Source organism: Protopterus annectens, chromosome 13.part0 (assembly GCF_019279795.1).
Source record: "Protopterus annectens isolate FY-2018-M chromosome 13.part0, PAN1.0, whole genome shotgun sequence".
NCBI lineage: Eukaryota > Metazoa > Chordata > Ceratodontiformes > Protopteridae > Protopterus > Protopterus annectens.
In genome coordinates, this window is record NC_056747.1 from 590,652,751 (window position 1) to 590,677,543 (window position 24,793).

General features: G+C 40.0%; 1 protein-coding gene across 1 annotated transcript in view; it reads right to left on the minus strand.

Annotated features, from left to right (window-relative positions):
* Positions 1-24,544, minus strand: part of PIMREG (PICALM interacting mitotic regulator) — a 329,894-nt gene extending 305,350 nt beyond the window's left edge. The window contains exon 1 of the mRNA XM_044054255.1: positions 24,313-24,544. Within this exon, the coding sequence (XP_043910190.1) occupies positions 24,313-24,486 (174 nt within the window). The 5' untranslated portion in view covers positions 24,487-24,544. The remainder of the gene's footprint in view (positions 1-24,312) is intronic.
* Positions 24,545-24,793: the final 249 nt, after the last annotated feature.

The window sequence follows — 24,793 nt, forward strand, 5'->3', positions numbered from 1 at the left end:
AAAGAAATGCAAGCTCAAAAAGTAAGAGACACCAAAAGATTTGAGAAAGGTGTTCATTCTGACTGGCCCAGTTTCAAACACAGAGTCCGCTAACACAGAGTCCGCTAAAATGATAAGACAGGAGGTGTGAATGGAATTGAGCCTATTCATGACGACAGCAGTAAACATGAAGCAGTCATCAGAACAGCTAAACGTACGAGAAGTAATTTGGGACAGAGTCAAGAGAGCATGCGAAGGGTCCTGCAGATCGTAATTGGAGTCCGCAGGAAAGTCAGCAGAAGGGATTGCACCAAGGAAGACAGCAAGATTTTCAGAACATCGAAGTATACCAAGATGAGGGACTGGGGTGAGAACCTGGGACCAATATAGAAAAGTTAAAGGAGTGCAAGTAAAGAGGGCATATAAATATGGATTAATTCATCTTTCCAAGACCTATTCTTCAATACATGAATCAAATAGGATAGCAAAATATTTTAGGACTTGGAAGCCCAAAATTGGGTAGTTTTTTTAGATAGGCCCACTTTCAGACCAATGAGTCAAGGTTGTAAGACAGCAGCAATGTTCTTTTATGCTAAGTTTTTACAGCTTGTAGTGCATGAAAGTGAATCATATGTGAAAGATTCTTTTGAATTTAAAAAAGCCTAGAAAATATATATTTGGAGGGTTCTGTGACATTGGTAACTGCTGACAGTCTCATTATATACCGTTACTCCAAATGTGGAATGTTTGGCATTAGTAAATAGGGAATTGTGTGCATCTCAGAAATTTTAAGATAGACAAAATTAGTTTGTTGATACAAGATAACATCACATCTAATATTTCTACTTTCTTTGTCTTTGGTTCCAAAATTTAACAACAGGTAAATGGTGTGGCAATGGGGGTGGAAATGGCCCCCAGCTATGCTCATTTTTTATGGTTGCCTAGTTACAAGTTCAAATATTTCAAGGATGTGATTTTTAGAAGCGTTTTACAGACTACTTGTTTTTGTGTGGGTGGTGTGCTGAAAGTACACACGTGGATTTTATGGATTTAAAAAATCTGTGACTGAATATGTAAGGCTTTCATATAAGATGGATAAACACAGTATTAACTATTTAGGATTTAAATCTGCTAAGTTGAAAGTTAAGATATCTAAAAAAGTGTACAACAATAGTTATTTGCACTTCAATAGTATGCATAATTTGAGTCTTAAAAAGGGCTCATCTAGATGTAGTCAAACTCCAAGACAAACTGGTTGAAGGTGGAACTTTGAAAGACTGTTTGCGATTCTTTAGAATCGCAAACAATCGGAGTACGCAATCGTTGAAGGTTGGGCGTCGAGCTGGCAACTCGGCACCGTAAAAATCTACTGCCAATCATTAGCGGACCGGAGTTCCGCTGTGGCAACCCCTAATCAGGAAAAAGCCAAAAGACAAAACAATAACTATCAGTTTTTAAATGTTTCCCTTTGACCTTCATTATCTCTCCCAGTCTTATAAGTTAACATGGTAATTTACAGATCCAGCTCCAATCACTCTGGGCTACAATATTCTCTCCAAGAAGACCAGCTAATTCTCAACTCTTGACTCATGTTCAAAAAACTAAATCCATGATTTTTGGCACCACAGCAAAAAAAGCACCGTAAACATCTTGGACTAAAGCAAACTTCCCATTGAAACCACATCAGCTTTCAAATATCTGGGCATCTGGTTAAACAAACTTCCACATTCTCACTGGAAAAACTGGTAAATAATCCACTACCCTCAGCTCCACAAAGATTAGTACAGCAAATACAATACACGTTAATAAAGTACAGCAGAGTCAAAACGTTAATACGGTACAGTTTCAAGGTCAAGAAAGGAGCAAAAAGTAAATATACTATAAGGAGCACAGTGTGTTACAAGAAATACAGTTAAAAGGACATTTTTCTCAGTCATTTGGTTATATTCATCAGTGGCTATTAGAGTAAGCACACTCTTAAAGGAGTTGCTGCAAGCTTTCATAGAAGTTTAAAGTATGACATGATCCAAGTGAAGCTACTTGCTTTCCCTTCCTGCAGAAGCAGTCATAGGCAAGGGAATAGTTTTGCCCAGCTAGAATATAGACTACCACTAATAGCCACTGCATCCAAGAACCCTTCAAACCCCCAGTCACTCTGAAACCAATTTTTTTAATTAGCACCACCCCAAAGCATGGTCACCATCATCTTTGAATAGAATAAGCCAAATGGCTACCCACGGACCAACAGTTGACCAGTCACTTGAGTCCTTAGTTTACAGAACTACTACACCAAGATATTCTTACTTGCCTTTCTGTTAAGAACATCCCAGTCACCACTCACAGTTTCAGAAGTCAATCCCAATCAGGACCAAATCTACAAAACAACCAACCAGTTTCTGTTCCAGCCCTCAAACTCTGAAATAGGCTACTAGACAAACTGAAAGATCCTTAAACCTATAACCAAATTCAAATCTCATTTAAAGCCTACCTGGTGAAGCAAAGCCAGTTCTTCCCCCACACCTACCTTTTTATCATTTTCGATTGTAGGAAGTCATTAGGCCAACAGCCTTAGAGCTTTTTAAGCATTCCCATTCATGCTCCAATTTCCCCAATTATCAACGTCCATGGGCCAGTATGGCTTTGGTAAATGCCTGTGCCTTAGGGCATAAAGAAGCCGACAACGTCCATAAGGCCACAGACAGCCAGGGGACGAATTTCCAATTTCTCATCCATTGATCCAAATCGTGTTTGAACAGGCTTAGAAAAGAGCTCCATTTCACTTGAATGAGGAATTTGTTCCAGAGAAAGGGCAATCTCCGAGACACATACCTACCCCTCCAACATCTTGTGTGCGTCACACACAAGGTTTAGATAGACTGTGTAATTCTAGTGTTTGTTTTCGGAATGTGTAGCAGATCCATCAGATTAGCACAGATGTTCTCCTGAAGGATGAAGTACAGATGGGGCTTGGAGGCAGTCCATACTACATCCTGCATTTTTTTTTTAATGAGGAACCCCCTGTTGCTGTTCCAGCTGTTGAAAATGGCAGGTCAGGTACATGCAAAAGGGTACACTGTACTCCATTATTGGTCTAACGAGGGGAGACTATAGAGTGGCTACGAGCTCCTTACAACTGGATGCCATGCAGTTACGTACATGTTTCTCACTACCATGGACAAACGCTGATAAAAGGTTTAGGTTACTATCAACCCGAGTTCCCAAGTCTCTTACCACTGGGTCTATTCAGGGGAGTATTCTCAATGTTGTAATATGCAGGGGTGGCCATTTTCACAGAGAGTATAATTATGCATATTTTTGCATTGAGTTTTAGGCCATGATTCTTGCACCATTTGCTATTTGTCTGTACAAGTCCCTCCTGAGGGATATTTATTATCTTGGGGGGGGGGGGGATTCAACAATAACACTAAGGAAGAGAAAGACCGCTATAAGCTACGGTTAAAATTCAACCTTATGATGCAGATATAGCTATAAAGCATAAAGTGTCCAGCATTTATTCAGTTTTCTGGAAGCTGAGGCAGAAAGAATCATTTCGCACAAAATGTTTACACACACTATTAAAATAGAAAAACACAATGATTCTGTAAATTCAAGGAATGAAGACGTGCATCAGAGAATAGGGTAGTGCAGAGAGGTGATCAGAATATTTGCAAAATGAAGTCCAGAAATAACAACTGCCCAGTTTAAAGTAGATCAAAGTTCAGAACAAGATATTTCATTAGAAAAATATACTTCAAGCATTGGCACCAAAAAGGACTGAAAGAAAACTGGTATACACATTTTGTATTCATGTTATCAAGTAAAGCCCAGAAGCTACTATTTTGAACACAGCAACTATAACATTTGTTCAAACAATACTACTGATAAAGATATACGTCACCAGATACTCTGGGCAACCTGGCTTGTTAAGAAGTTGGGCGTAAGGAAAGGATTCACCTACGACAATAACACAGTACACATACAAAGCAGTTACAACAGCCATTTCTAGTATCCTACTGCAGGGATATAGTCAGCGGCTATTTGTTTTACTTAAAGGCATTGGTAGCCGACCAGAATATCTCATTCAGATTAGTACAGGTGCGTCAAAAGTAATGCATGCACCAGGGAAACTACTAGAAGGGAGTAAATCTCAGAAGGGGCCAAAGCTTAGATGTCATTAAGAAGCAGATAGACAGAAGAATGGGTAAATATACTCATTTCTGTGAAGCAGGAGAGGGTCTCATCTGTGCTGATCACAGCAGCTGAATAAAATGAAAATTATGCATCGATTGAAGATGAAGAGCTCTCAACTCTGCCAAATACAAAAGTTATTTTATGTCTTACATGCAAGCCAGAGATTTTGGCAGACAGAGCCAAATGAAAAAAGCTCCAAGTTTTGTGTGTTTAATAAGCCATTGTAAGGTAAAGATTCTTGAAAATTCTTGGGCAGAAAAGAAGACAAAGAGAGGCATTTAAAAATAGATGCTCAGGTAACTGAATTTCTTTTCATTTGGCATATATTTAACTCCATTCTTCACCACAGTTGGGGTATACCTCTAAATGACCATTTGTTAGATAGGTCCCATCTTTGCACAGACAAAAGCATTGCACATTCTAAGCTATGCAACTATGACCAGAAAGAGAAGTAGGTCAATATGGGATATTATATTGTGGTAGGCTGGTATATTATTGGCTCCGTTATTTCCTATCCTTTTACCCGGCATGTTGGACAATGTATTAATATGGGCAGGGAAATAAGTTGTGAGGGGGGGGGGGCTACCCCCTGCTTTTGCATTCAGCTTGCACCTCAAGTGTCCCACCAGTTACATTAACCAGCTAATGCCTCCGTTTTACTGACATTGAGCAAACCCTAGCATCTCTCTTCACCACACATGACAGGCAAGCAAATATTTACCTAGTAGTTCCTCTCTCAGCTATGTTATCAGCTCTACTAATACCCACACTGCTAGTCTAACCCAGGTTACCTGGGGCCTAGTGATGCCTTAGCTGCTCTGAAGGCTTAGAAGGAGGTCTGTTAGTATGGGGGCATACACGGGAAGAATAAGACAAGAGACTGACTGGTCTGTTAAGCAATGAAAGTATCTAAAATTAAACAGCTTGAGCGTTAAAAACAACAAGTCCAGAATATACTCTGTCACATTCTAGTATCAAGGGAAATGTAATGAGACTGAGAAAGTCACAGCAATAGTGCAAATGCCAGATGGATAGGCATTGAGATTTTGGGGAATAATGCAATATGTTTAATAGCCAATATGTTTGGGATAACACTGCCTCTTACAAAGCTCCTGGAACAACATATAGAAAGGTTAGCAGTCAATAGCAAAAGAGCTTTGAAGCGGTTAAACCTGAAACAGAAGCAGCTGCACTGAAATAGTATGAAGTAAATATGCATACTCCAGTCATAAAACTATAATAGCTATGATTCTACAGGAAACCAGACCAACTGGTCAACAGCACAGCACAGAACTGAGGCGCTCAAATACAGGAAATTCCTAGAAAGTGCATGTAGCGAAGGACTGATCACATACACTTATGGCAAAAAAATTGCAAGCAGAAAATTACCACAAAGTCTTGTAAACCACAGAGTGTTACAATTTACTATGAGGAAATCATCTTTCGGTAAAGAGAACACATTTCTGATAAAAAATGCATAAACGTTTCTTAAGCACCTTTATCGTTAGCACTCGTGTCATACTAGATCATGAACAGTGCAAGATCCAACAGCCTTAAAATCTGTAATATGTACTGAACCACGATACAGCGTGGTTGACCGAGGTCGTCAGGTGTACAAATCTTAAGACTGATATCCATAAACTAAAAAAAAAAAATCAGATACAAGCCTGGGAGGGAAAAAAGAACAAAGATATAGACTACAGCCATTTGAGAAAGCAGACTTCCACAAAGATACACCTGCCAAGTCTACACCAGTATCCAAGAAACCTGCCGAGTCTACACCAGTAGACAACAAGCCTGAACTGTAAGACTGAAATCCAACTGAATGTAAAACATTTGATTAAATGTAAAATGTACAAAGCTCAAGACATGCTTTGTGTACAGTTATTTTAGTTATTTAAAATCTGTCGAACAGAGTAGAGCATTGATCCCCATGGACAATTATCAGATATTGCCTTGGACTACACTTGCAATCAAACTACAAAAACATTACACAAAAAAAAGACAGACAAAAGAAATGAAAATGCACGTTCCAGTGAATGCAGACATGCATTGGATTAACAGAGCACAAAGCAATAAAAATTTACAGCATAATTATAACTAAATAAAAAAGCTGACAGAAAAAAAAAGACTTCCCACAGCAGTCGTACTACCAATATTTGTGTGGTGGTGGTGAAGTTAGAGAAGCTACAAAGTATATTCTTGGGGAATGAAGGATTTATCAAGATAGTTATAAAATCAGTAACATAAAAGTGAGAAAGGGTAGTATTCATTTCATTTTGAGGCAGGTAAGACTTCAATGAGTCCAGGAACTGTGACAGAGAAAACACGCACTGCATATCACATTTTTGCAAGTATTTAACAGATGTTACCAAAAACATTTGTTCTTAAGCAATTACCTTCTAGCTAAAAAGGAAAAAGTTTTCCATTTTGAATAGTACAAAAAGGAGGTAACCCAGTAGCATATTTTCTCTTTGCTGAACAGGTAGCTGTATAGCTAAAACTAGGCAACGATGCCCAAAATGGTGGTAAAAGTAATATCTGCGCCAAGTACAGCTGGATGTAGTCTGCGAAGATGAATGGTTCTTTTTGAGGCGACTACAACGACAGAAGCATGTTTGTCAGGAGAACTAGCAGAATTCCTTTGCCTACAGGTGAAATTTCCTTCCAGGGAGGGATATTTTCCCCAAAATCAGAAAAGTAGCGTTTATTTTTTATTTTTCCCAAATGAAACAAGTCCATCTTTAAATCTGTAAGTAAGAACATTAATAGATCCAATAAGCTCTTTTGATAGCTTTAAAAAAAAAAATGTTCAGTAATGCACAGTACAGAGTACAATATTTACAAAACAGTACAGCTAGAAAAAAAAAAAGATATACAACAGTGGGGTACATACCTTAATACAGAGAGCACACATACAGAAAATCCAGGTCAATCTTTCTGTATTTTTCTCTCTCATTATATTTATCAAATGCAATGGGGATATAATTATATATATATATATATATATATATATATATATCTGTATATATATTTATATATAAAGTAAATAAATAGAGATATAGATATATATATATATATATATATATATATATATATATATATATATATATATATATATATATATATAGATATATAGATAGAGAGAGAGAGAGATAAAGATATCTTATATATATATATATATATATATATATAAATAAATAAATAGAGATATATATATATATATATATATATATATATATATATATATATATATATAGATATATAGATAGAGAGAGAGAGAGAGATAAAGATATCTTTATCTATATATATATATATATATAGCACTCTGCAGGTTTCCCTCAGGCAGTAGCTGAAAAGGGGGACCTTATGCTCCAATTATCGAGTGAATGAATGCATAAATAAAGCTTGCTAAGCTCTTTCTATAGAGTAGTGGTAGAAAAAAAAAACCTCAAAAGGATGTACTCTTATCCATGTTGCCGACATCTTTACCGATCAGCCTGATAGATGTCACAATCACTACACTAACAGAACCAAGGATATCAGGCCATCAGAGCAGCAGTTTGTCTGCTTCAAGGAAATGGGGCGGAATAGTATCCAAGCATTCCCTTCTTAGTGACCATCCAACTGATTTACCTTTCCTATGATTATCATGATAATACCCTGGTCTGCAAGGGGTCAATGTGTTGAGCCAGGGCCACAGCTACTACATCCGCCTTCTTAAAGAATATTTTATATAAAACATTTCTGACACCACCATATTGATCTCCATTCACCACACTACATGAATGATCCCTGCAACAAACATAACAGAACAGATGTTCAAGTAAATGGCTCATTACTGCAGTAGGATCTCTCACACCTTTCCCCTTTTGCATTCATGTACCGGTTATCTACAGAAACTTCTTCTGGATCCAGCAGTGTTCTGGATCATCAGGTCATAGGTAGAGGGTCATCAGGCTATGCAGCGAGAAATGCTCTCATTTCTAGTTCTACAAGACTGTTTAGGTAATGGTAAATGGTCCCCTCAGATAGCCAGCATTATAGCACAACATGTTTCTACTATAATGTTTGTTTTGTCCTCTTGGGAAAGGGACATTTTTCATAAAGGTTTCCCATCCCCTCATTTTCACACTTTGGGACACGGAATGTTTGTTTCTGGCTCACAAACATGACCAGAGAAGGTGAATTTTGCAGCAGAGTGCTAGCTGATGACCTAGGCACAGGAAGAGAGTTGGAACAGGGGAGTGCTTGGATATTCATTCTGGACAGAATATCAATCAGCAGCAGAAAACAGCAAATTTTAACCCTTGTAACCCAGCTCACGGCCGAGAAAGATTCATTCACTAGCCCAGTTATCAGTTAACATTCCATCCCAGATTGGTTTGAGTGCTGCTGTCCTGTATCTAGACACAGTGTTAAAAATGTTGCGTTACACACCTTTCAGGAGTGCATAATTTACCATACATTTTTGTTTAAAAGACTTCAATAAATGTGTAATAAACCCTTTCAAAGTGGAACAGAACAGGCAAGTACACCTAGATCACTATACTGAAATCAATATAAGCAGACTCCCAAGTAGGAAAACATGCTGCCAAAAGGGGGGCATCTTTAAAAGAATCACCCAAATTACTACAACTAGAGAAAATTAGCTTCTAGGAATTTAAAAATTCAGTAGGTATTAGTGTCATAACATTATGGCCTCATAAACTATATCACAGCATCATAAGAGTTCACAAGGCAGAGTCAGTTCATGGACCACAATCTCATTTGCCAATACCCACCCTCTAGGACGGCAAAAGAAATCAAGGTCAGGATAAATTTAAGGGCAACCATCCAATCAAGGTTCTTCCTAAAGAAGAGTGCGTGAGACTCGTGTATATAAAATGGAAGATCATTCCAGAGATGGAGAATGCACTGAATATAAATCTGCTCCTCAAGAGTGTCTTCATTATTTGTTGGTGGAGGTTAGCGAGGAATATTTGTACAGCTGCATGATGTAAATGGAATACATACTAAAGGAGAATTTTACTCTCAGTATGATTGAGACAGAATATAGAGAAATGATAGCAGACTTTAAACCGGATGAAAAACTTGAGCATTCTATTCTCTGCCTGACCAGGACAGAGTACCTAGGAATGATAAGTAGAGGTTTCAAATCTAGGACAAAGTTACCAACTATGCGAAACAGAAGGACTTCCTAATTACTGGTGCTAAATGATGGTCTAAGGAAAGAAAAGTCATCTATAAAGGTCTCTATGAACCATTATCAGTGTGTACTATAAGATGCAGTTGAGATTTGGTTACAAAAGTGGCAATGTTACACCTCTTTGCATTTAAGCCTTTTTCCAAAGCACAACTAAATTTGTATGGGTTAGATTTTGCTGCACGTAACGTTATTAGACAGTGTGTGAATGGGAGCATATCAACCTGAAACAAAAGTGGAGATTGGCTTTTCCTCCACTGTTGTCGGACCGCAGTGTTGGCATATATAAATCGGGGGGGGGGGGGTTGCCCCTTGCAAAAAATGTCAATGTTCGCAAGAGTGGCTTTGGCAAACTGATTTAATATTATTTGCATTTGTTAAAACCATCTTTGATGGATTAACAGGAATCCATGATCACCACCACCAAACTTACAGTGATCAGCAAACTTATTTAGCAAATGCCCAAGTTCATAGTTTAAAGATCTGAGAAAGAGATGTTTAACAATAGGGTCCCAATAGTGAACCCTAAAGAAAACCACCCTCCAATCAAGGAGCCTCAGTCCTCACCACTGGCAACAGTGGAGAGCGTTCACTGGGATAACAGGTATACATCTGCATCAGGTGCAATTTCCCTTAAGGAGCACACAGACCAGTCAGTCCGGGGCCGATTCCTCTACCTTTCTCTAGATCCCCATTAAGACTCCACACTGGTACAGCTATAGATGTGCGTCCTTAGCCAGGGTTCCAAGCCAAGCCCTCCAACACACTCTCTGTCCAAATGCTTTGTGTTCCTGCCCAAGTAGTTGACACACACTCTTGGAAATTTTGATTTGCGCACACACACACACACACACACACACACACACACACACACACACCTGGGAAAAGGCTGGCACAGATTTACTAGCTATGCCCCCATATGCCCAAAATACAAGGCAGTTTGCACTGCCACCATAACTCTTATGCCAGCTACCTTAAGGCTCTTCCAAGGTTACCCAATATACTAAGTGAAATTAAATATTAATACAAATGGTAGTTTCACCAATTGAAAGACTGTTAGGAGTGGCCTACACAATGTTATCAAAGAAATATGCAAGTACTCTCAAAACTTAAATAGCTCTACAAAGATCAGCCACAATGAAAGGTTTAAATATATTTAATAATAAATAAAAGAACAAGACAATACTAAATATATATTCACAGTGACACCAGAGTTCAAAACCACAGCAAATATTTAAAATAACATTGCAGTACAGGCTCACACAAATGAAGAGAAACATCTAAACTAAGTTTCACTATATTTCTGACTGCATCGAAGAAAATTACTATAACCCAAGAACTTACTAAGAGCAATGCAGATGTGGTGAATGGATCTAGTTGTTGTCAGGGCCAAGACAGAATGCTCTCTCGCTCTCCGAAACTTCTCAAAATAATATCTCAAATATTACTGCTGGGATAGCTTGTAGAATGACATCACGTCTTGTCATCTGACTCCTAGTTCCCAAGTGAAACCCCCACTGCTGGAAGCTGGCAGTATTTAGCATCTACCTGTAAAAATGCATATATCTCTGATCTTTGGTAAATGCTGGAAGTCATAAAACAATTACATTCCTCCACGTTTCACGACTAGTAATTAATTCACCCTAAAAAGACAATACAGAAAGTTTCCCAGCACACACTGTCTCTCTAGCTGCATTAAAAACTGAAAGATACCATCTTTTATTGCATAGCCTATAAAGTATTTTCATTTCAGCTATTTTTCTGAAGTTTGCTGGACTGAAATTAACCCTCCAGTTTCCTTTGTTAACTTATACATTTCAACAGTTAAAATAGTGCATTAGATTTCTGTTCTCTTCCAGAGGGGCACACTGTGGATACATTTTGGGCACACACACACTTTATAAAATACCTTTTCAACATACATGTCTGTACAAACCAGTTTGAGATGCATGATATACAGTTGTAATACAGCTGTAACACAAGCATCTTATATAAATCATGGTGATATTCACACATTACATATTTACAAAATTCCAGATAGCTGTCCTGGCAGTATCTCCTTTTGTCACACCACTAATCACCTTTTTGCTTTCTGAGGTGGCACCTATATGGATGTCATTTTACAGCTAGTTCGATATCCATCTTACAACAAAAAGTGTGTAATTTTGGCTTTTAATTCTATCATGGGGGGGGGGGGGACTTGACAGAACCAGGTACATTATACCAATTACATTACTGCATTTAGAACTTTAGTAGTGATTTCCTCAAAGTAATAGTTATACATGAACTTGCTGTGACCAACCTGCATTGCTGTGGGGGAAAAAAGCATTTTTTTAATATTAAAGCTTATGAAATTCAATAAATATTCCATAGCTTTGCAAATGGGTCTTATAGTTCTTGGGATCAGAAGTGGTGCCCCTTAAAGGAGTGACATGAAGATAGCAGTATTCTATACCTAGGAACATACTCTATGGCTATGCTTAAGTCAACCAGATCTAAATAGTAGTCATTTTTGGTACTATTAAGCAACTAGATACAGTGTCAGGGACCACAGATGTGGTATTTTTAGCTTTAAGAGAGCAGTTATGACTCCATAATAAGAGAGAGGAAAAAGGACTCTGGGAATTTGTGGCAAATGAGCAACTTGTTTCTAGTGTATAGCTGGCACTACATTTATCTCCAAGTATATCAACAATATCTTTAGGGTCAGCATGGGTAATAGGACTGAATTAAGAAACATCACACATTAGCTTTCTGAATAAACTAATCTAATCTAGTCAAAGGAGGGAGACTATTAATCCTTGGTTAATTGGTTTCCCCTTTGATCTTTCTTGGGAATTTATATATATATATATTTTCATTCTTTTTTCCTCCAAGGTATGGCTATCTTAGAATTATATACAAGTTTGAGGGTGCATGGGGGCTTGCCTCCATGTAAAAAAAAAGAAAGATGTTACAATTGTGCTTCTCCTGGATTTTCTATTTTTTTTCACGTCAGCTCTCGGCATTACAAGTGTAGACATTTCAACAGGGAGCCCAATTCACAGGCGAAGTATCAGCTGAGGCTACAAAGGGGCGTAAATCTTGCTGTTAAATTCTAAAAATTCATATAGTCTTAATAGGTTTATCTTTTCAAAGTCCCTGAATTCAGAGGTATTCATTGTGGTGGGTTTAAAAGATCATTAATTTATTGATCACTTGATTACTGGGATACGGGATTCCATTTCAGAAAGAAAAGAGGATATTATAAAAAAAATACTGCAAATAGATGCAGTATTAGGATACTGTTGAACATTTTGACCTGCTAGTGGGCACTATAAGACCCGTTGGGCTAACAAGAGCTCAGTAAGCTCCGTCTGTAGGTTTTGGAGAATCTGTTTTGAACCAATTGGGTGCCTAGCAAATACAGATAATCCTTCATGGTTTCTTGTGGGTGTGAACGTGTGACAGGCACTGAAACCCAGAAGAGCGAGTGCTACATTTACAATTAAACAGTCACACAGATATGCATGCTTTCAAGTTGGAGAACAGCCTCAAAAATCAAGCAATTTATTCTTAAGTCTTCAGGCACGGAGCATGGTATAATATGGTTTAGAAAAAGGATTCTTCTTGAGGCCAAAGTAGTATGTTTTTGACCTATGCATAGAAAGATCCAACGGTCACTCTGCAAGTCCTTAAGAGTTGAGCATCTCTCATCTCATATGGACACTGGACTATATGAAGAGAGACATGATTGAGTTTTCAGATTGTGCATACCAGGGAGGTATATCACTAGCCTTAAGCAGCATTTTACTTTCACTCAGGATGATGCCTTATTACAAACAAAAAAATGATTGCCTTCAGCAATTGGCTTAGCTGCTGGTGTCAATTCAGGGGGATCCAGTATTCATCAGCCTGGGATAATATGGTCAACAGACACACTGCTTTGCCAGAGATAGTCTTCATCTGTCACCTCCTGGCTTTCAGTTACTGGCAAAGGTACTTGCCTCTCCCATATTGCCTTTTTAGGCAATGTCATAAGAACAAAATCCCCCAATGTAAAAATATCCTCTATAGAGACAAACTCAAGGTTATATTGCTTAATGCTAGGAGTATAAAATCAGAAACCGCACTTACTGGAAGCACTTCTCACTTTGTAAGACAACAATGTCTATGCAGTTAGAGAGACATGGTTCAAGGCTGCAGACAGTAACCTGGCCATGCAAGGCTACAGTGCCTTCTAGACACTCAGACCACAAAACGAACATAGGAAGAACCACAAAATGAACATGAAAAGAACCAAAGGAAGAGGTGTCTTCATCTTCATTAAAGATGGATCCACCTCAAGCAAGGCCATTTCACATTGAGCTAAATCGGAAGAAGTCGGAAGAAGGGCTCTGAGCTAACTAATCTGTGATGCACAACATTAAATATCCTGTTTTTTGCTCATTTCTGAGTTATTTATAGCACTTTTACTCACTGTGAGAGGTATTAAATAGAAATTTCTACAATTGTTAAGCATCTGGCTGGGTTTGTTTGTTCTGATTTTTGTTTCCCTCCCTCCCGCTATTTGATTTGCAGTTGCTCACCCATACTGTAAATTTGATCTGGGACACTCCTCCCAGTCTAGTGTCATTACCTCATTCTACCTAATCCAGGGAGAACATTTGAGAAAGCCAACCCAGTTACCTTCTGCTCCTCCTTTCCCCTTTACAAAAAAAAAAAAAAAAAAAAAAAAACGTTTTCTAAGCTTATTTCCTGCCTTTCCTGTAAATCGTCTAGTCCAGATACAGATTTGCTGTATCCAGGACTGTTTGTAAGCTTCCGAGCCCCCAAGCCTGTGTTGGAGGGAATCCTTCTAACTTAATTTTGTTTCTTAGAACTAGCCAGTTTTCTAGTTTCAGCACTCAAATCGGTTTCTTTGAGCACAGCACTTGTTCAGAACTCATTGTAAGCACAAAATAGGCTACAAATTACTACAGCACTCAACTTTCCTCACTTGTCTAGAGGAAAACAGTTTTTAGTACTTAATAAGCACCTATCCAGGGTCAGCTCCCGGTGTTTTCTCCTGTCTACCTGATGAATCTGGGCATCTTGGGGCAATGCAGCAATTGCTTCATGTACACAGACAAACCTCTCCTCCTACCACCCAACACTACAACTTGTGAGAGATGCACTTTTATATAGCCAAACTGGAAGCAAAGCTCTCTTCACCCCAAGACTAGACAGTCAAGAGGAGAAGGTAAACACTTGCACCACACCACACTCATCACGTAATCCCTCAAAACCTACACCACCAAAACACACACACACACACACACACACACACACACACACACACACACACACACACACACACACACACACACCTACATTTGTGCAGGCTCTCAAAAAATATCTACCCAAGCAACAGGGACCTCCAAATCAGACAAGGAAGCAACCCCCCCCCCCTCCGACACAACCGAAATGACACATAGCCCAAAAACTCAGTGTGCCACTCCACTACAGCCCATAAGACAAAACAACGTACCCAACACTCTAGTCATAGGTGACTCTATAGTCAGGCACACTGATGTCCCACACACCAGGCTAAACAAGGAGAAAGTTACTGCCAGCTGCTAGGATCCGCCACATAATGCATGCACTCAGGTCACTCCACAAGTACAAATATGACACTGTCATTGCCCATGTTGGTGTGAATGACCCGAGACATACCTCCCTGGACATGGAAGCATGGAGGAGCTGTCCAATTTTGTAGTCCAGGCAGGTATGAACCTAGCTCCGAGTAGCATCCTGCCATCGCCCAGAACACCACAGTACAAGGTTGGCTAAGCTTCTGGTGTCATTCTAAGGAGATCCAGTATCTGTCTGCCTGGGATGACATGATCGACAAACCACGATGATTTGCCAAAGTTGGCTGCACCTGTCGCCCTTGGGATTCCAGATGCTGGCTAAGGCTCTTGCCACCCCTATAGTGCCTTTTTTAGGCAAGATTCAAATGACAAATTCACCACCGTAACAGGTACAAGCAAGCAAAATCTGAGGGTAAACCTACTTAATGCTAGAAGTCTAAAACTTAAAATGCACTCACTCGAGGCACTCCTTAAAATGGAGAACAAATAGACATCTGTGCAGTGACAGAGACCTGGTTCAAGGCTCCAGACAGCACCCCTGCATTACCAGGCTATAATTCATACCACACCTTTCAGGCCACCTAACCTGGACCGAAGCACTAAAGTCGGAGGCGTGTCCATATTCATTAAGGATATCCACACTTCCAGGCTAGTTGCTCAGCAAAATGCATCCGAGATTGCCCAGAGTTAGTTGCACTTGGATAAGACCGCAATCCAAATTGTAGCTTGTTACAGATCCCCCACCATGCCCCAGGATTCCCACTCCTCATTTCTTGATACACTAGAAAATATTAGGGTACAACCTAACACCCTAATAATGGGCGATTTCAACTACCCCACCATTAACTGGGAAAACTACTCATGTACCAACTCTTGTGCTCAACGTTTTCTGGAATTCATAAATTCCAATGCCTTGGATTAACTTATCCACACCCCCGACAGGGGCAGCAATATCCTAGACCTGGTCATTACCAACATGGGCAACCAGTGTTCCACACCAGAGGTCAATTCCTCATTGGTCAGATCCAACCACAAGCAAATCACCCTAGACATCCACATCCCACCCCCCATTAGGGAAATCACCACCAAAAATTTCTCCAAAGCCAACTTCACGCTTAAGACAGAAGTGGCAAACTTCAGGACACCCATGCTGACGGACAATAGAGGTATGACTGCTTAATCCTATACAATTGCACTTTATAAGCACTTACACGAGTGCATGGATCGTGCAATCCCTAACATATAAGCATGGATCGTGCAATCCCTAACATATAAGCACTTACACGAGTGCATGGATCGTGCAATCCCTAACAGAACCAAGATGCTATCCTCCAAAAAAAGGAAGCCAATCTGGTGGTCCCCTGCTATAAACAAACTCTACAACAGAAGAAACCGTTACAAAATCCCATGATTGGAGGAACTCCGTGGTCAGCCTCAGTAAGAAGCTGAGATCCCTCATAAAATCCTCCAATGCTAGTTACGAAAACAAAATTGCCACTGATTCTAAAGACAACCACAAAGAATTCTATAGCTATGTCAAGATTTCAAATGGCAACACTCAGATCTGCTCTGAGTTACAGCACAATGGCACGAAATATACAGAACCAACTGATATTGCCAACATCCTGGCAGATAGGTTCAGTGCTAACTTTACCCCCTCTCTCATACCCTAACTTTACCCCCCTCTCATACCCTAAAGGGCCCATCTCTATACTGGAAGAATGCAAAAGTTCCTGTAATCACGGCTGCACAGGTAAAAAACACACTCTCCAAAGCCAAGAACACAGCATCCATGGGACCAGACAACATCCCAGGCTGTGTTCTACATGAACTACAGAACGAAATGGCACCCCACCCAAGTACCATGTTCAATCATAGCCTCACCTCTGGCTTTGTGCCCACTGAATGGCGCACAGCAACAGTTATCCCACTCCACAAAGGGGGAGCCACCATGGACCCCGGGAAGTACTGCCCCATTAGCCTGACGAGCCTGGTCTGCAAGGCTATGGAACGTATCATGGAACGTACAAACAATGACATTGGTAATGTCCAAACTCTGGACCCTACCCAATTCGGGATTAGATCATGGCTCCTAAACCTGATAGACATCTTTGAAGCGGTCACCAAATCCGTAGATGAGGGTAAGGTGGTTCACACAGCCTATCTAGATCTCGGCAAGGCTTTTGACACCACCCTCCACTCTGGAATTATAGATAAACTCTGGTATAAATCCCAATGTCACAAGATGGGTTGCCAACTGGTTCACTGACAGAACCCACACTGTGAAAGTAGCAGATTCTAAATCCAACTTCAGACCAGTGACAAGTGGGGTACCACAGGGTTCAGTCCTAGGTCCTTTCTTGTTTGGTATCTACTTCTCTGAAGTCCAGGCTAACACAGAAGGTTTTCGGCTAACAAAGTTCGCAGATGACTGCAAACTAGGAGCCATAATCAACTCTTAACGATGTGGACATCCTACAAAAGGGCCTCAGTGAGACAGATGCCTGGTGTCAAAGCCATGGCCTCAAGCTCAATGCTGAAAAGTGCATTGTCATCCCTTTTGGTAAAAACTTTGTACCCATGAACTACCACATAGGCGGTAGTCTATTCAACACAGAAAGTGTGATAAGAGACCTTGGGACACAGGTGGACAGTAGTCTCTCCTTTGATAATCACATCACCATAGTAGTCAGGAAATCCTTCTACGTGGCACACCTTATCACAAAAGGTTTCAGAAATAATGAGGTCATAGTTTCCCTCTACTCATCACTTATTAGACCCATTATAGAGCACAACGCCCCTTTTGGTATGTACCTCACAAGACATCTACAACAACTAGAAAGGCCACAGAAATACCCCACAAAGACGATTACCGGCCTCAAACAGATGCTCTACGCAGACAGTCTAAAAAAACTCCAGCTTTACTCTGTCGCATATCGCCTACTCAGAGGCGATCTCTGCCTAACATACAAAGCTATATCAAACCCAGAGCTGTTGGACATGCTCCACGTAAAGAAATCCCAAACCCTCCAAACTACACGCTCTAGGGACCTAAACCTTGTCACCACAATAAACAGAACATGCTGGAGGGATAGATTCCTGTCTCGGAGACTTCCCATACTCTGGAACAAACTACCTATCTATATCAAACAAAGCTCCTCATTAGCACTCAAGAAAAATCTTGATAATTGGATGGGAGATAGAAAATTCACCCCAGGGATCACTTCTGTGGCTCTGCTTGACAGAGGCACAGGAAAATAAATTTTCTTGGCTGGCAAACGCCAGGGTACCATTTGGCTAGGCTTATATAGGCTCTAGAGCCAATAGCCTAGTACCTACCTATGAACCTAAGACTGGTTAAAGAGTACAACTCCCTAGAGTTACTCCAAGTCCAACTGTAAGAAAGACCCCCCCACACACACTTCATTGTTAGCTACAGGGCCCCCATGAGCCATGAAATCCACACTGCCTACTTGGATCTACCAGAGTTACTCACTATGCAGCCAAACACCCTGGTCTTGGTTGACCATCTTTCCATCAGCTGGAAAACATATAATCACAAACATGTTTGCCCCATGGTAATGCTCTGGAACAGATTGTCTGCACCCCCACAGGGGGCTCTAATGTCCTTGACCTAGTACTCACCAACACTGGGGAATAGCTGCACCCTGGTATAGTCCGATAAAGCAGTCTCGATTCAAGTAACAATCGTACCAGATCCCCCCTCAGGAGCAAAAATGTTGAAAATGTTCTCAAAAGCAAACTACAGCCTCTTAAGTGATGGTATAAATAGTTTCAAATCCCTCCCCACCACTGACAGCAATTACTCCTATACAGAGGTGCTCAGAAATGCCTTGTATTAACATCTATACAACTGTACAGACTCGGCCGTACCTGAACAGATCAAAACAAGGTCCTCACGAAAAAAACAAGCCACCCCAGTGGACAACTAGCATAAAGAGGTAATATAAACAAGTTATTTATTTTACATTTGTTTACTGGGATGATCCAACTGTGTCAAATGGAACCCATTTTCACCGGAGGCCAGGGGAGAAAAACTCACAAACTCTGAACTGACAAATACATAAGTATGGCAATACAAGCATTACAAAAAGTGGAATACATATTTAAAATATAGTATAAAGGAAATAAATAGAAAATGTTAAACATAAGAAAAAAGAGCAAAGCCCAAAGATTGAGCATAAAGTTGTGAGAGACTGTGTGGAGGTCAAACTTAGTTGATCATCAATAATTACACCAAGTAGCTTAGTGTGACGGACAATTTCAATGGTGGCGTTATCAAAAGACAGAACAATGAAGACATTCTGATTAGTGGTACATTTTTAGGCAGAAAGAGAAGCAACTTTTTAGGAGTGAGAAATAGTCATTTTCAAGAGAACCAGGACTCTGAAGAAAAAGCTGAGTAATGGAGTGTAGCTGGAGTAGTGTGTTAGAGGTACAGACTATAGTTGAGTCATCTGCATATTGAGAGTTCTACTAGTAGAAGCTAAATGTAGATCATTGGTAAAAAGAGGGAAATAATGTTAGACCGTTTTACAGCCCGTTTACGAAGTAGCTGTGGAACTAATTTAGCGTGCGAGGGGAAACATCGAGGTACGATAACTTGTTCAAAATGTAGTGTGTGCGAGATGGTGTCAAAAGCCTTTGACAGAAACAGAGTTGAGACAAGAGTAAAATTGCTGTCAAAAGAATAATAAGAAGTCTAAGCAGAAGAATATCATCCACAGCTTGAACTAGCAAAGCAAACTGGACATCTTGTAAAGTCCTCCAAACCCAATTATGAACAAAATAAGCATCTCTAGCTAAGGATGCTCACAAAGCATTCTTTAGCTACGTCCAAAGTCTAAAAAGGAAGGCCTAGCTTTGTGCCAAATAAGACTCATACCAAACCTGAAGACAGTCGACCTGCTAGTAAACAGGTTTGGTGAAAGCTTCACCCCCTGTCCACACAGTCACTAGTACTCAACTCAGTATCACCAAAAAGCAGGCCATAACTGTACACTTCAAGGCCAAAAACACAGCCTCTATGGGACAGGATAACATCCCAGGCTGCTTACAAAATGGTCTAAAACAGAGTTAGTGGAACCACTCAGCACTCTCTTGAACCAGTGTAAGCACTGGCTTTCACCCAGAAGAGTGGAAAACAGCAACCATAACCCCCTTTCACAAAGGGGGTCCCTCAACAGACACTGGGAACTAGAGACCCATAAGCCTGACCAGCCTTATCTGTAAGACCATGGAGAGAATCATCTTGGACCTAAGGATACAGGAGACCTTCAAACTCTTGACCCAACTCAGTTTGGCTTTGTCAAGGGCACACCATGCCTATTAAACCTGGTGGAATTCTCTGAGAGGGTCAATAACGCCCTAGATGAAGGCAAAACAGTATATAGCGCATACCTCGACCTGGACAAGGTCTTTGACCTCTTGACAAACCATGTCATGTTGGCCCAACTGCAGCTGGTTTTCAGTCAGCATTAGGCAGCTGCTACACGGTCTCAAGATACCAGATTCAACTGGACTGACAAAGGAAAGAAGTAGACTGAATCTTGAAGTATGCCAGGCAGGTCGAATTACCAACAAGAATATGACAATAGGATATTTTTTGAACTAATTGTAATCAGGAGGCAGAGAAGATACACGGGTTATATAAAACTGTGTTGTGGAAATGTATAAGACAACACAAAAATACATACACTCTTGCAGCAACTATTTGACCCTACAAGAAAGAACTTGCATATTACAGTGTAATCTGACAGCAGTGTACACCCTAGTTTTGGTACAGTGTAACAACAATATCAGGAGTCTGAAATGGTATTATAAATTACGCTAGCGGAGAACTTCTTAAAACTTTTGTGCTTATAGTTTGGTACAGTAGCACATAAATTAAAGACTTCTTTATAATAAAAATAGAACAAGTGCAGAACATGTAGTAAAAATTAACACAGTAATGCCCAGACAACCCTAAAACAGCAGGCTACGGATGCAACCAATAATTACAAGTGGAAGCTGTCTATGATGCGGCATACACTGAGCACTTCATTGCTGAACTGCCACCAACAGAATGACAAAAGATTGGCTCGTATAGTATGACTTGAGGCTGGCTCAGAAGCCACCCAGTATACACTTCATGGCTCGATGCCGCAGACAGAATGAGGAAAGGTTGGCTTGGACATCACAACAGACATGCTTCAAAGTGTCCTTAGGCTTTCAAGATACCACAAAACATGCTTCAAAACAGCAGGCCCGGGTACTACACAAAAGTTGCTTCTGGGATTTTCCAGGTTCAGTTGCCTCTCACTTGCATCTTGCTAAATGTAAAGTCCAAAAATTAGCCTAATTACAAAGGGGAATGTAGATATCAGTACCTGTTTAGTGTTATGACTTGGTCTGGCGACAGGAAGGGCCTATTATAAGAAAATTACCTGAAAATCTGATTTGTAAGCAACATTTTTATAAACAAAACAAAACCAGTGTGCAAGACAGCACCGCTGAACTGTCAGCAACAAAGAATTCTTATAAGAAAAATCTCAATCCTGAACCAAGCTGCACTAACAGTAGTAATCTTAACAACTTTGCAAACTAAGTGAAGGACCAAGATAAATGTAAGGAATTTTAGTTATCAAACAGTTTAAAGCAAATCAATTATGTCTATACACTGCAATACTCACTGCTGTTGTGCACAGTGCAGCAAAGTCAAATCCAAACTGAGGCGAAAGGTTGGGCAGACAATATCCCCACCCCTTACAAAGCTTAAACAATGAACACATTATTATGAATTTCATAAACATAAAACACAAGTCCCTTGACCCAGATTGCTTAACCTAGTAGACAGTCACAATTGGATGAAGGCATACCTCAACCTAGACAAGGCATTTGATGCCATTTCTCACTTGAACATCACTGATAAGCCAACAAAACTAAATGAAACCCTTTTGTGTCCCAACAGATAGCAAACAGACTCAAAGGCAAAAAACACAGAAATTTAAGAGGACACACTAAAAATCGCCAAAGTGGGCCATTATCATGCCATGATAATACTCAACTACCAAAAGTGTAGCGGAGTACCCTTTTGGAAACAGCAGCATCCCTGCTCCTACCAACTAAAAAACAAACATAGTTATCAGAGACCTGGATGCATTTGTTGTTGTGACCTCTCCTCTGAAACCCTTATCTAGCCCCGATTAAAAAGGGTGCACCATCAAGGTCCAAGGATATTATGCATCTTTAGTACTCCCTTATTAGAGCCATTTTTAAATACAACTTTGCATGTTCATGTCCAGCCACATGATCAAAATTGAAACACCCACATTTCCCTACAAAAATATTAGGGCTTTGGATTCACTACCTATGAAGAATGTCCTTCTTGAACTTATACAGACTCTTTAGGGGTGACCTCTGTCTTGCCTACAAATCCTTAAATGACCTCCTTTGTGTGTGCAAAAACAGCAACACGAACACTTGTACAAAAAACTGCAGCCTTCATCAAAACACAAGCAGAACCTGTTGTCGTGACAGATACTTAATAGCACCCCCACACACACACACACACACACACACACACACACACCACCCTTTTCAAATGCAACCCGGATGAAATCACGAGAAAAAGTAACGGAGCTGTGCTGTGGCCATGTTCAGTGGTATTCACAAGATGATAATGCAAATTCACACGCCTTCAGAACAGACATTTCTGTTAACAGGAAAAAAGTTGCAGGACCTCAAAGTCCGAGACCCCAGCACACCTTATTCACAGAATCTAATCGTCGTTTGAGCTAGCCGGCATAAGGACATTTTAGCGCCTTCTGTTACTCTTATGTCATAAGTAAAACATGCTGAGCAGCTCTTACACATAGCTATTAATCTCTCTGTGCTGTTTTGGGTTGGGGGTTCTGCAGTTGTGTAATCTTAGCGATGGGAAAAATGCATCCGTGTATGTGTACATGTGTTGCACGCATGACCTTTTTTAAAAATACTTCCATTGGAATATCAATAAGCTTCCAACCAAAACTGTTTATAAATAGGAAAATGAGCGGTTGCAAAACTTGTGTACGTGACAATAGCAGACAGGTTTCGTATCGCTTAACTTCTTAGCGCAAGAATTCTGGGCAGAGCTAAAAATAACGGGATGTGGGGCGGGAGGTAAAAACCCAGAATCAGGGACGAATTTAGTGCTCTTATAAATTTTAGAAAGTCAGTAGAATTACAGGCATTGCATTAGTTTAGATTTAGTGAAGGATGCCTGGCATTATTTAGCAACTTCAATCCTCCAAACAAATTTATGAAAAACAGAATGGTCTGGAGTGTTGAGAAGGGAGGTAGGGTTCGCTGCCAGACGGTAATCCTCCCCCACCAATCTCTTTCAAGAGCCACGGGTTGATGGGGTGCTAAAGGTTACTTAAATTCACTGACCATTAAGTACCGAAAGTACAGTCGTATGGATTTTCTACAGACTTTCCCACACTTTGTACCAAAATGATGAAGCTGACGCCTCACTTAACCTTTGCTCTTCAATAGATTAATAACTTGGTGTGTACACAGGCAAAGAAATGATAAAACAGAACGGGGTACAGTGTCCCTTCCAAAAGAGCGATGTTAAAACACATTCCCTTGGGAGTACCAAAAACCAGCGTAAACCATGCATACTGTGTCTCTTCCGTACATTCCGCTACCTCTGAAGTACTGTCTCCTATAATGACCAATGCAGAGACAAACGAGGCTGCGCTGGTTTACTTTTCCAAGAAACACCTACAACACGGAAAATAATTGTGTATTCACAATATACACGAAATTATTGAACACTAACGCCACCTAAAATAAAATAAAAAAGTGTATATAGTTTGCAAGCGAACTACGAGATAAATCTATTTTGGGTGTGATGCTACAAACTTATAGTGTAACAAACTAGACCTCTAATTTTTTAGTTATCTTGTGCAGAAAAAATCTGAATACTTGAGAGTTTAGCTCTGTACAGTTGCATGCATTCATCAGCAAAGACCTGCCTATGAAATGCTCCTAACTACAGCGATTACGCCCAGTAGCTATACACCTTCCAAGCTCTCTAGTTTTACTTATTTTGTCGGAGATGTACCTAGATTGATCTCATAGGCTTAAACAGATTAAAACTGAAATCACACATGTGTAGTATTCAAATATATTTTCTATAATTATGAATATATATTTATTGCAACTCTTTTAAGATTAAATTAACCGATCATTGTTTAAAAATATAAGCCTGCTGTTAAAAAAAATCAGTAGCTCCCCCTTATTTACAAAATAAATAAACATAACAAACATACATACCACGCGTACTCGTAAAAGTATTTGGCAACTCCCTATCGTAACAATAACAATACTTTTCCCGGGCGTTTGAATTTGGATCTCTTTTCCGTCCACATCGTCTCCGCCTGCTGATTGGTCTAAGCGCACCCAGTGACATCTATCTTTCAAAACTGCGCTCTGCAATTGGTACACCATTACGTCACTGGGGAAAATTCCAATCGCCCAACAGTGCGGCTTTTAGCGTTCAGAAGCACTACTGGAGTCGGAGTCCCGTCACTTAATCCTTTTTAAGCAGGTGTACTTAAGGGTTTAGCGGAGTATACGTTTAGAGAGAAACGTGATATTTTATGATACTAGCCAAAATAGATATTGTACCTCTCAAATGGCCCCATTATCGCAGAATGTCCAGATTTTTCTTCCCATATCGCGATCTGTTCCTCTTACAACTTGTAGTTTTCTGGCAGATCATTGATGTCTGAAGCCGGTAAATAAAGACACATTT